This window comes from Humulus lupulus, chromosome 8 (assembly GCF_963169125.1).
Source record: "Humulus lupulus chromosome 8, drHumLupu1.1, whole genome shotgun sequence".
NCBI classification, from domain to species: domain Eukaryota; kingdom Viridiplantae; phylum Streptophyta; class Magnoliopsida; order Rosales; family Cannabaceae; genus Humulus; species Humulus lupulus.
In genome coordinates, this window is record NC_084800.1 from 76,903,081 (window position 1) to 76,915,695 (window position 12,615).

General features: G+C 34.7%; 2 protein-coding genes across 2 annotated transcripts; one reads left to right on the forward strand and one right to left on the reverse strand.

Annotated features, from left to right (window-relative positions):
- Positions 1 to 2,129: 2,129 nt before the first annotated feature.
- On the forward strand, positions 2,130 to 6,814 carry LOC133797879 (malate dehydrogenase [NADP], chloroplastic). The gene is made up of 14 exons (XM_062235969.1): positions 2,130 to 2,552; positions 2,646 to 2,739; positions 3,224 to 3,310; positions 3,662 to 3,746; positions 4,284 to 4,465; positions 4,562 to 4,632; positions 4,740 to 4,830; positions 4,916 to 4,990; positions 5,078 to 5,179; positions 5,279 to 5,401; positions 5,747 to 5,815; positions 5,892 to 5,960; positions 6,287 to 6,340; positions 6,420 to 6,814. The coding sequence occupies exons 1-14, from the start codon at positions 2,368 to 2,370 to the stop codon at positions 6,471 to 6,473; spliced, it is 1,341 nt and encodes a 446-aa protein (XP_062091953.1). The 5' UTR covers positions 2,130 to 2,367; the 3' UTR covers positions 6,474 to 6,814.
- A 544-nt stretch (positions 6,815 to 7,358) lies between these two features.
- On the reverse strand, positions 7,359 to 11,935 carry LOC133797877 (NAC domain-containing protein 78-like). The gene is made up of 6 exons (XM_062235966.1): positions 11,464 to 11,935; positions 11,097 to 11,374; positions 10,814 to 10,996; positions 8,405 to 9,025; positions 8,194 to 8,314; positions 7,359 to 8,033 (listed from the first exon to the last, which is right to left on the reverse strand). The coding sequence occupies exons 1-6, from the start codon at positions 11,627 to 11,629 to the stop codon at positions 7,636 to 7,638; spliced, it is 1,767 nt and encodes a 588-aa protein (XP_062091950.1). The 5' UTR covers positions 11,630 to 11,935; the 3' UTR covers positions 7,359 to 7,635.
- Positions 11,936 to 12,615: the final 680 nt, after the last annotated feature.

Genomic DNA, 12,615 nt, shown 5'->3' on the forward strand with positions numbered 1-12,615 from the left:
AATTATCAGGTTGTTGGATTTTATATAAGGTAGTTTGAATAAATAATTAAATAATTATGGAAAAATCTCATATGTCTAATTTATAGGGAGCTACGCGACACACACACTCCTTGGAATGTGTGTGGCGTGAGCTACTAAAAATCAAGGATAGATTTTTCACTTTTATTTATTTAATTAATTAATTAATAGAAAATTCAAGAGTTAGTTTTTTATATTTTCATTAATAAGATAATTAATTAATTAAAAGATAAATTGTAATTTGTTACATATTTATTTTCTAAATTTAAATATTTTCTATTTAAGTTAGACTTATTAGAAAATAAAAAGATACAGAATTTAATCGCTCTAAAAAAAAGAACAATACTTTTCTATCTCTCCTGAAAAAGATATAGAACCAATCTCAGGTCTATTCTCTTAATCTCATGTGTTGAGTACATCAAGTTGAATCAGAAATATACCATCCTTTATTCTCTAAATGCCCACACACTTCTTGAGGTGCAGAGAACGTTGTGGAAGATCTTGGTGTGAGTACCTGGGAGCAGAGTGGATAGGAAGATCTTTTATTTTACGAAAAGATAGTAAGGATACTTGATAGGCATCAAAAGGTATGTTCTTTAATCTTTTCTTGTATATGATTAATGTATGTATATTAATGGATCCGCATATTTAACGATAGTTAAAATACGTTACAAAATTTTGTTGTACACAGGGCCCGCTCATCACTATATAGCTGCGCATTAGGAAACTCGTTCCTGACAACCCCATCGAGCAATACGACCCTAGCATCATCGAGCAAGAATCAGGCATGCGTCGAACCCATTGAGCATTACCCATCGAGCACTCATCAAACTACACATCGAACCATCGAGCAACATAAAAAAAAAAACAGAAAACAACCCACTCTCAAATCGACATACCCAAACCAAAAACAACAAACAAATTACAACAATATACTCAATCAACCACATTTGCCTTAAAAGTGATAAAAAAAACTTCAAAACCCCATCTACCCACGTACACATTCAACGACAAACAATGCAAGAACACTCAAAAAAAAAAAAAAAAACTCAATCAATTTTTAAGCTTGTAGTGTGGAGCCTAACCTTTACTCAAAGAAATCGAGGGAGGAGAGGGACCGTCGATGTCGGAGGCGGGGCCGAGATGGGGAAACTCGCGAGGAGAGGGAAAGATGCGAAAATGAGAAGGTAAGTGACAGGAAGAAGTCCGACAGAGGGGAGAGGAAGAAATGATTAGAGGAGGGGAGAGGAAATCGGCAAGAGGGAAGGGGTCGGGCGGGGGGACTTTAACCAAGAGAAAAAGTGATACTCAAAATTTGTGGGAAAAAATAATGGCAAGTGTATTTTGGATATTGTCAAATGAATTGGCATTATTTTAAAATGATAAAAATATCTAGCATTTTTTTTAATTAATACCCCACATTAAGCATAAAAACTCAAATTTCCCACCAATTTTCCCTTTAATAATTTATGTGCATGGAATCAACAATGATGATTTTATCACAATTAATAAATATATATTAAATGATGAGATTATTGATTCCAATCTTCAAATACATAACTAAATAAAATGGAGAATCTCCAGTAGCTACCACGTTCTGAAATAAATATCAATCAAACTCATGTTACCTAATTCTCAATAATATTTGTATGGAAAGAAAACGTGAGCTATTCTATTCAATAATTATAATTGCATTATTATATACTTGGTAATCATGTTATGGTTGGTAAGATCCACGCCAATTATACCACATGATGGTGGTGTGTATAATAATACTAATAATAACATTAGTTATCAGTGTATGGTTGTATTAAATTTAGTTACAATGATTGTTTGGTACATATTATATTAAGAAATTTTTGGAAGTTTATTAATAATAAATCTCAGAGGGAACAGAGAATCAAGGTCCGAGATTACATGAAACCAAATTATAATACTAGAAAATGAGCAACCAAAACGACATCGTTTTCTTTTTTTTCGTGTGAGGCAAAAACGACATAGTTAACAATGGAAACTTCTGTTGTTAATAAATAAAAAAAAAAACAACATGATAGTAGCTACAAGTCTGATTCTATGTTATCAAATATCAACAACAACAAATCCTGGCCACGAAAAAACAGAGAATCCAAATCCAAAGAACAAAGAGAAAAAGAGATGAGGTTTTGTTCCCAAGTGGCATCTGCATGGCCTTAAACTAGTATCTTCTCTTCTCTTCTACCATATTTCAACATCATCTTGAACCTCTCTCTCCTTCTATCCCTCCAAAACAGTCAGTCCTTTTCTTTATCAATTATCAAACACCCATTTCCTTTGTCACTTCTGCTTATTTGTTACTGTCTTTCTCTAGAAATGGCTTCCTCCTCTGCTACTATGGCTGTAGCTGACGTTTCCTCATCTTCTTACGCCAAGTCCCGCCTTTTGAAGTCTTCCCAGTTCTCATTCTTGTCCAACCCTCTACACAGTCATCGCCGTTGTGCTTTTCGGTCTCTTCCTCCTACTCGATATGCCAGAATTTCTTGCTCTGTTGCTCCCAAGTAAGCTTCTTTTACTTCTTCTATACTATACTTCGTATAAATTAATATATATATTTGTCAATATATTATATTTCAATTGGTATATATTTTCAGTCAGGTTGAAGTTCCGATCCCTGTACAAGGCGAAGACCCAAAGAACAAGCCTGAGTGCTATGGGGTGTTCTGCCTCACTTATGATCTCAAAGCTGTGAGTTTTTCTTCGCTTCGAGAACTTAATCACTGGGTTTATTATCATTATCATTATTGCTATTCTTATTGTTATTGTTGTTGATATAGTTATCATTATTAATTGCTTTAATGATTTCTTGGACTGTGTCGGTTGGAATGGCTGTAAAAATGTCAGTCTGTCATATGTTTGTCCATATGTGTAGCAGAGTTTCTTTCAACTTAACCGGTTTCCTCTTAAGTTTACCAACTAGTATTGATATAAAATTTTGCTTTTTTTTTTCTCCTCCATAGTAAGATTCTTTTGCGTTACCAAATGCGTTCACATGTCAATTCACAAAAATCGAAATAATTTCTTTGAATCTTAGAATAGTGGAAGAGAGGATAGGCAAAACTGGCTTATGATGATCTATTAAGCTACAGTTTTGGGTAGCTTCTGATAAATGTTATGGTTTGTTGATTTTTTTGTTCTGTACGTATAGTAAAGATTTCTTCAATTTTCTCAGGAAGAAGAGACGAAATCATGGAAGAAACTAATTAATATTGCAGTCTCAGGCGCTGCTGGAATGATATCTAATCATCTACTTTTCAAAGTAAGTTTTCCTAGATCACACTGAATGTTATTTGGTGATGTTGAACTCCTCGAATAAGTACTTTCTTTTAAACATTGTTTTGTTACATGCTTGCTTTTTGACCATAAGCTAACCGCTTTGTACTGGAATTCTGCAATCATATTAACATGCATACTCTGCTCCACCAAGTTTGTACTGGAATTCTGCACTTTAAATCGTATAAACAAGCATATTCTGCTCCAGCAAGTTTGTAACTAAGGAATTCCATCAACATTAGGACCGCGTAATCACATTCTAATAGTATTTTGCCAGCTTGCATCGTAGAGATTTAAATGTGTTTGTAGTCTGACTTGTTTGTCATGTCATTGTCAGCTTGCAGCTGGTGAGGTTTTTGGTCCAGACCAACCTATAGCATTGAAACTACTGGGATCTGAGAGGTCTATTCAAGCTCTTGAAGGTCTGTTTATTAGAAGATATTGTTTTGAAAGATTTTACCCTTAACAGGCTGCATATAAGCAAGATTTGTTTTACTTCTGATGTATAATTTATTAAATGGTGCATCAATAAGGATATGGAGACACAATGGAGATCACAAATAGAATGTTACATAATATAGAACGGAGGGTATGGTAAGACTTGTGGGGCTCCATCTCAAAAACCAACCAACAATGAGTGAAGTAACTCACGGTATTATAAGTGTGTTGATATCCTCACATCAATTCAACGTAGGATACTCGTATAGATAATGATATCCTTAATTCAGCTCTCAAGGTTTTGGGGAAGCTAGGTTACTGAGGTCTATGTGTACTTGCATGTAAGGGTGTATGTGAGCATTTGTGTGCGAGCATTTGTGTGCATGACTTTTCAAGCATAGAATTCAACTACTTAGACATTATGTTCCTAAATAAAATAAAAAATGACAATAAAATCAGAGAGAGGAGTAGAATCTAAAGGTTTAGCTTGGTTCTGATTGATGAAACAATTTTCTGTACAGGAGTTGCCATGGAATTGGAGGACTCCTTGTTTCCCTTATTGAGAGAGGTCAGCATAGGCATTGATCCGTATGAGGTGTTTCAAGATGCAGAATGGGCTCTTTTAATTGGAGCAAAGCCTCGAGGACCTGGACTGGAACGAGCAGACTTGTTAGACATAAACGGACAGATCTTTGCGGAGCAGGTTTGCATCATAATGTTAATGATTAGTCCACTTTCGTACACAAGTCTCATAAAAGTTTTCATTTCTTATGTATTTCTTCAAACTTCAACATCATAGGGAAAAGCTCTCAATACTGTTGCGTCTCGTAATGTCAAAGTTATAGTGGTTGGCAACCCCTGTAATACCAAGTAAGGAATTTCTTTGAGAGGAGGTGATCAACAAAGTAAACAAATTTTGGAGTTCAATGTAATGCTTGTGGCTGATATTTCTGTCTCTTTTTTTTCTTTCCATTTAGTGCTCTAATTTGTTTGAAAAACGCTCCAAACATACCTGCAAAGAATTTCCATGCTTTAACACGGTTGGATGAAAACAGAGGAAAATGTCAGGTAGAAATAGCTCATGAGCATCACACTTATCAATGATATTTAGATTTAACTATTGTGACTTAAATAATGGTTATAATTTATGCAGCTTGCCCTTAAAGCAGGAGTATTCTATGATAAAGTGTCTAACATGACAATTTGGGGAAACCACTCAACTACTCAGGTAATCTAAAAGAATTGGTTTGTTAGGAAATGAAAGCTTTGCATAGATAGAGCTGCGACTGAGATTAATACTTATAACTTCTACCAGGTTCCAGACTTCTTAAATGCTAGAATAGATGGTGTGCCTGTCAAAGAGGTCATCAAGGATAACAAGTGGTTAGAGGAGGACTTCACCCAAATAATTCAGAAGGTAGGAACTTTAGAACACCTATTTCCATGAAACAAACAATTTTTCTCATTACCTATTCGGTTTTTATTTTCAACCACTCAAATTATATTTGTTTTGCAGAGAGGTGGGGTGCTTATTAAAAAATGGGGAAGATCTTCTGCAGCATCAACTGCTGTGTCAATTGTTGATGCCATGAAATCTTTGGTTACACCAACCCCCGAGGGTGATTGGTTTTCTACAGGAGTAAGTGAAGTTTACTGTAGATGTAAAGTAACTAGTTTCTCTAATTCATAGCATTTGGAAAGAGTCTGGGATTCTTAGTTATCCATATGCTCAAAAATTCTTTCAGAAACCCAACTCCATTTATAAGTCTTGGAACTCACTCATCGATATTCATGTTTGTGCTGTACTCTTTACTTGAAAAAAGAAAAAGAAAGCACATGCTTAGAAAATTATGATGAAATCCATTAGTCTGTAATCAAGTTCGCTCATGTTATCAAATATATTAACTGACATTCTCAATTACTTCAAATTAGCCCAATTTCTCAGAGTTAGTGATTCTGAAAGTTTTATTATTCAATTGTGTAGGTTTACACCAATGGAAATCCGTATGGTATTGCAGAGGATATCGTTTTCAGTATGCCATGCAGATCAAAGGTAAGCTTTTGGTGGTGCTCTTGTTTTTTGCAGTGTATTTATTATCAGCTCTATTTAAGCTATTTCTATTTTTCAGGGAGATGGTGACTATGAACTTGTAAAGGAAATTCAATTTGATGATTACCTCAAAAACCGAATAGCAAAGGTACTACTCCTTTATCCAAGAGTTGTTTTATAAATAAAATGTAACAAGTATTGGCTTTTCCCGGCTGCGTTTGAAAGCATTGTAGACACAATATTTGAAGTAAAAGTATTTGAGAGGAATCTGTTACTTTATAAATCACATAGCTTGATCTCATATCAGAAGATGGATCATTTTAGACTAACTAATTTTCCATCCAAGAAATCATGTATGTGATAGAAATTTGCTTCACTTGTATGACAAGAGAGAGACTTATAGTGACCCCAAGTTATGGAAAGTAACATAACTTCAAATCAGTTATCTTATCTGGAATGGTATTGCATTTTCAGAGTGAAGCTGAATTACTAGCTGAGAAGAGATGTGTGGCTCATCTTATTGGCGAGGTATATAGCTAAATTGTTACATGATAAGTTTTATGTTGTGCTGATAACATGAACATCTAATGTAGTTTATTCATTTCAGGGCATTGGTTACTGTGATCTACCTGGGGACACAATGCTGCCGGGAGAGATGTAATGAAGAAAAAGCAACTCTTATCCCCAGGATTCATACCCAAGTTATCATAAATGACCAAATGAGAGAAGAAAAAATGAATATGAACCATGTAAATTAAGCATGAAAAAGTTTATTGGTCTATAAAATTTTGAGATAATGAGTATAGTTCTCATGAAAAAGAAAACATATAAGAAAATTAATATTAATAATAATGAGTCTCAATTCCACTATAAAATAGACGCCCTACCTTTTCTTTTTCTTTTATCTCATTTACTTGTGAATTTATGGTGCAAATGTGTGATCAATTGCTGGATAATTATATATGTAATTGAATAAATAATGTTTAAAGCTTGGTTTACGTATATCGATTCTCTCGTTACTGTTACTGATTGTTCTTAAATATAATGGATTATAACTAGTTTTGCACGTTGCTCACTAAAATATACAGTTTTCACTTAATAATTAACTATGGTGTTGTCTTAGTCCTCACTCTGAAAAATCTTTTTGCTTTTGTTTTGATGAAAAATTGATATTAAAAAAAAGACTACAATGCATGGCTACAAAAAATTGATATTGTAAGCGTAGAGCATGCAAATAGAAGAGAAGAAAAAATACCACGAGATGAGTTCTTCAGCCTCACAAGTTACAACCAGGCATCGTCACATAGCGACGATCTATTATTGCACAGTGAATACAAAAATAACAACTTCGAGCAAAATTCCAAAGTTGATGATTCAAAATAGTAAGGAAAAAGAGCAAGTGTATGGCTAACAAGTGTTTTTTTTTTTTTTTGAGTGGCATTTTGAAAATGGTCTAGATAGAAATAAGAACGTTTTAGAAAAATCAGTGGCAATTATGGAACCCTGCAATCAACAACCACAAATCATTTGCCAGTATCACTCATCATTCTACAAGTCTAATATATATTGTATATCTATATACTAAGCCAAAGTATATCCATTGTTACCTTACAATAAAATAAGATACAACTAAAAAATAAATCAAACACACCCTCTGCATCTGCCATATTTAAATATAGTCAGTTCAGCAATTGGTACAGATAGATATTTTTTGAACCCAATTGCATACAATCCTAATGAGGTTACCAAGGTGAATTTAGTGCAAAATCTCTCCTGGATAATTATGCCGTGTACGCCAATGCCAACTCCTAACTGCCGACGCTCTACCTGGAACATATATGGCTCCCCACTTTGAAGCTCACAGAAATAACTAATACCCAAATGAACATAAAGAAGAACAAGCCTTTTGACACCACAGATGCTGTCTTGCCAGAAAGTGTGTCAGCCATTGGCACCATAGAAACCATAGAGGCAGAACTAAGATCAGATAGGAAAAAGTCAACATTCTCATTCTTTCCATAAGACCAGCCCATTCCATTGCCATCAACACTCAAGTTTCTTATTCTGATCATGGCAGCGGTTACATGAACCGAACTGGAAGATTGTGCAACAGAATTCAAAACAGCCACATCTTTAGTAGGGAACTCCGCTGCAAATGCAGGAGGAGCAGGGATGCTGCCCAGCATTTGACTAGCCTGTTTGCTGAATTGGTATTTAAAATCTGCAAGGAAAGTAGCACAAGAATGAACTAAATATAAGAGAAAAGAAATGGTGATTGGCCATAGGCTATACTTGTATATGTCGTTATGTTAAAAGCATATAACCAAGAAAATCAATAGGTGCCAGAACATTCACAGTTCAGTAAGAAAATCATAGATTACCAGACTCAAACTTTGTGACATCTGCCTCTTGATTTGAAGAAGAAGCCCTACTGGTATCAGGATGTTCTTCCACGGATTGTCTGGTTCCCATGGGCGCTGCCTCAGGTTCTCCAGTCACCAGCTGTTAAAGAAGAGAGTTAAAACAAACCAAAGCGAAAACCCTAACCATTTGTGCCAGATTATTCAATCTAATAACCGTTAGAAGAATTACCATTTGCAAGGGAGGCTCTTCTTCTGTAACATTATTTTCAATCCCCGGATTCTCAAAGGAATCAAAATCCAAGTATTGGGAGATGTCATCATTTGCATCAAAGAAGCTTAGGTAATCAATATCAACATCTGCGAGATCCGCCTCAATAGGTTTTGAAAGATCATTGGTTTCTAGGTATAATCCCTCACCAAATGGAAGATAGTCAGTAGCATCTAGATATTGTCCAGGAAGTGAATAATTGGCATCAACAGGATTTCCACTATTACTAGGTGGAACAATATATTCTTCAGCAGGATTTTCACTAATGCTTGGTTGAACAAAATATTCATCTTTGACTGGTGCATTCATCTCATATTGCACTGGTAATTCAAAGACAGTTTGTCTCTCACCGAGCTCTGAAATTTCCCTGCCTATAATAGGCTTCGAACCATCTTCAGCATAGTCCCCAGAATGCTCAATATAGTTGCTTGTCTCACCATAATAGAATGCTGGTGGTGGTGCAACTTCTGATGGACCATCTTCAGCAAAGTCTCCAGAGTTCTGAACATAGTTGGTTGTATCTTCATGATGATAATCTGATGGAATGGCAGGAAATCCTGACGGAACAATTGTACCAAAAGTCTGAAAAAAACGGAATATTTCAAACTATTGAGAATCCAAAGGTATTTGTCATAATCATGAGGAATAAAATCAGAAAAAAAAAATGGTGAAATTAAATAAACTAATATACAAAGATGGAAATACAATAAATAATACACGATTTGCAAGAATGCTGACAAGAAACGCCAATGATATAAATATGCAAGCATTGAATCCATTGTTGTCAATCGCAAACGGCGTGAAACATGAAACATTCCAGAGTAACCATGCCAATGCTTACCCTTTCTAATTTTTATTGGTCAAAACATCTCTTACTACCATAACAAATTAGTATCCAGCTGATGATCAAATTTGAGAGGAATTTTGTGTGTATTCTTTGATTGTTGTTCTCTAGTTTGTTTCATTGTTCCATTAACTACCCACTATTAGTCTATTTCAATTTCTTTGGAAATTATTTTGTGTGAAAATTTGAAGAGAAAGTCTATTTAATTTTTCTTAAAATACTATTTTGATCCTCTAAATTTTAGGTTTTAGATAGAAACCAGACTTATTAACTCTTTATTTTACAGAATCTACCACAATTAACACTGTGATTATGGTAAAAAAAAATCAAATAAGAACTTTTTACTATTGTATTATTACAATAAATATTTATTTTTTATTTTTTTTAAATGAAAAATAAAAGAAACATAAAACAATATCATATGAGATTTCAAAAAAAAAAATCTATATATAATTAATCAATTAAAACTTGATTAATTGTAATTAAAACAGGGTAAAAATGTCATATTAAAAAAAGAACTGATTAAAATAAGTGAAAAACTAATTTTGGTAGGTTTCTTAAAACAAAGTATTATCAATGGAACTTTCAAAGATTGAGGGTCGACCTGGTATTTAAATAAAACGCATGGAACCAATATGTTAATTTCATCTTTTTTCTTACAGCCAAAAAAAATACAAGAATTAGACCTTGATGAATAACAAATATTTGGCAAAAATGTTACTACTACTTCTAGCAATTTAAAATTGACTGGCAAAGTTAGATCATTAAATGTTCGACCACTAATAAAGTTTTCATATAGACTATAGTTTTTTATTTAAGAAGCAAACATTTATCTTCAGATTCCCTTCCTATTTTGTATAACCAAACAGGCATAAATATTAAAATATCTAATTCTTCACTTCCTTAGTTACTTCTTTAAATCCTTAACCCAGAAGAACACAAACACTGCAAGTCATGTGTGTTAACAGTTTATGACCAACTATTTGTGTCCAATCCAACATATGAGAAGGGGAAGCATGGAATGAGAAGTCATCGAAAGATTCAGGCACATGTGTAACCACACTTATTAAAAGCCAACCATGCAGAAATACCCTATGAAGAAAACCAACCAAAAAGAAAAGGCTACAGTTATCCAAAGCCAATTACTAATCTCCTCGACAAAGCACTAAATTCGCAACGAACACTGAACAGTTCCTGTTAGAAAACTAGGATAAAAAAAAGGGAGACGAGCCATAACAAGTACTAAATAATCGTTCAAGAAAGAAATAAAGCTTGACTGCAAAGTTCTGTTTTTCCCAACCAATTCAGCCAAGACACCTGAAACTAACTTACCTTCCATTCAATTGACGTTGTAGATATGCAACTCCAGCAAAAACAGAGTCGAATGTAACCACTGTAATTAAATCTATGAGTTCACTTCATATGAAGGTTCTAGGCTAGCAGGCAACCCCCTTACTTATCCCAGCCAAACATATTCAAAATGTAGAAATAAAGCAAAAAAAACCGAAACAGGAAAAAGGATTAACCTGATCAGGTTCAATCACGTCAACAAATGCACCATCACCAAGTAACACTTCACCAGTCGGCGCCTCTTCACCAGGCACCTCGTCGTCTTCCCACTCTTCCTCAACAAAAGGCGCCCCATACTGCTCCCCGTTCTTGGGGCCGGTACCGCTCTTTTGAAATATCCTACAAAGCACAAACGCATCCTTCTCCATACAAAACCCATAGAAACAAAATAACACCAATCAATACCAGTTCAATGACAAATAACCATAAACTAAAAACAAAAGGCCAAGACGTCCTAACCTGTTGAATTCCAGCGTTCTTCAATTCCTCATCTTCGAGGCGGTACTCATGCATGACCCAGTTGGTTCTAGCGCCTTTAGGGGCTCGCCCAGTATGGAAAACAAGGGTCTTTTTCATCCCAACAATCCGGGACTTGTGAATGATGGGGCGATCTTTCCCAGTAGTCTTCCAGTACCCTTTCTCAGTAGCCCGATTAGTCCTCCACCCATTTCCATACTTCTTATCCAAAGCACTGAAGAAATACCACTCCAAGTCCCTAGACTTCAGCTTTGATTTATCTAAGAAAAACCCCAAAAAATAAATAAATAATAACAGCAAAATTCAGATAGGAACAACAAAAATTCAAAGAAAAAGAGAGAACACTAACCAGGAAGATCCCAAGGCTCCGTCTTGTAGATATCGACGACGGAGATAGGGTCGACGCGCACAGATTTACCGCAGACCTTCCGTTTCAGGTAATAGCTAACAAGCTCTTCATCAGTAGGATGAAATCGAAACCCAGGAGCAAGCGAGGTTGAAGAGTTACGACTCATGAAATCTCAAGTCGCGAATAACCAAAATTGTTGATTGCTTTCCCAAAATAATAAAAGGAGGAAAAAAAATTGAAGAAAAAAATCAGAAATTAAAGCTTAGAAAAACCCCAATTATGGATTCAAATCAGAGCGATTTCAACAGGGAAACAAAATGAAATTGAAAATGGGAGAAATAAGAATTAGGGTTAGGGTTTGGGTTGTATTAGTCAGTCAGAGGTCAGAGTCGGAGACGAAGGAGAAGAAGCAAGCCATTGCGAGGGTGAAATGGAGCCAAACCCCGCGACGCGAGGCTTTATATATTATGTGCTTACTGATTAGTCTTTCTTCTACGGCTTCTTCACTAAGTAATATAGGAGAGCTTTCGATGACCAATTGGTCACAAAATACTGTCTCACCCGCATGACGTGTACTCGAGAAGTTTTGAGCTTCGAAATCATTTGGTTTGCTTTGGTGGGACCCTTCCAATGTTTGATGACGTGGCATTTTAGTTCGCCGTCAGTGTATAACCCTCGGCTGTTGACGTAATTGCACGCGTCAAAATGAAATTTTAAAGATTGATTATTTTATTATTTGTCTCAAGAAAGGAATCAAAAGTTGGATAAATTAATAATATGATGGTACATTATCTAAAATATAAATTCTACCGATATAATTGGTTAAAAAAAATGATATATCACCATTGTGTAAAAAAAATAATGTAATATTTAAGGAAAAAAAAATTAGTAATAGCTTTCAATCTTTTAATAGTAAAAGTAATGTAATAAATTAAAAAGACATATATACCCAGCCGTCAAGACTAGTTCTTCAGCATTATAAACTATTGATATCATTTAATAAAGAACCAAAAAAGGATTGAATTATAAAAACAGGGAATCAAATATTATCTTTCCATGTAAGACATGGTCAAGATATTAGTTAAAAAGAGGTTTTAAAGGGATAGAAGTGATTATAGAATATTCAGTAGATGTAGAAAAGTCAAATATGTA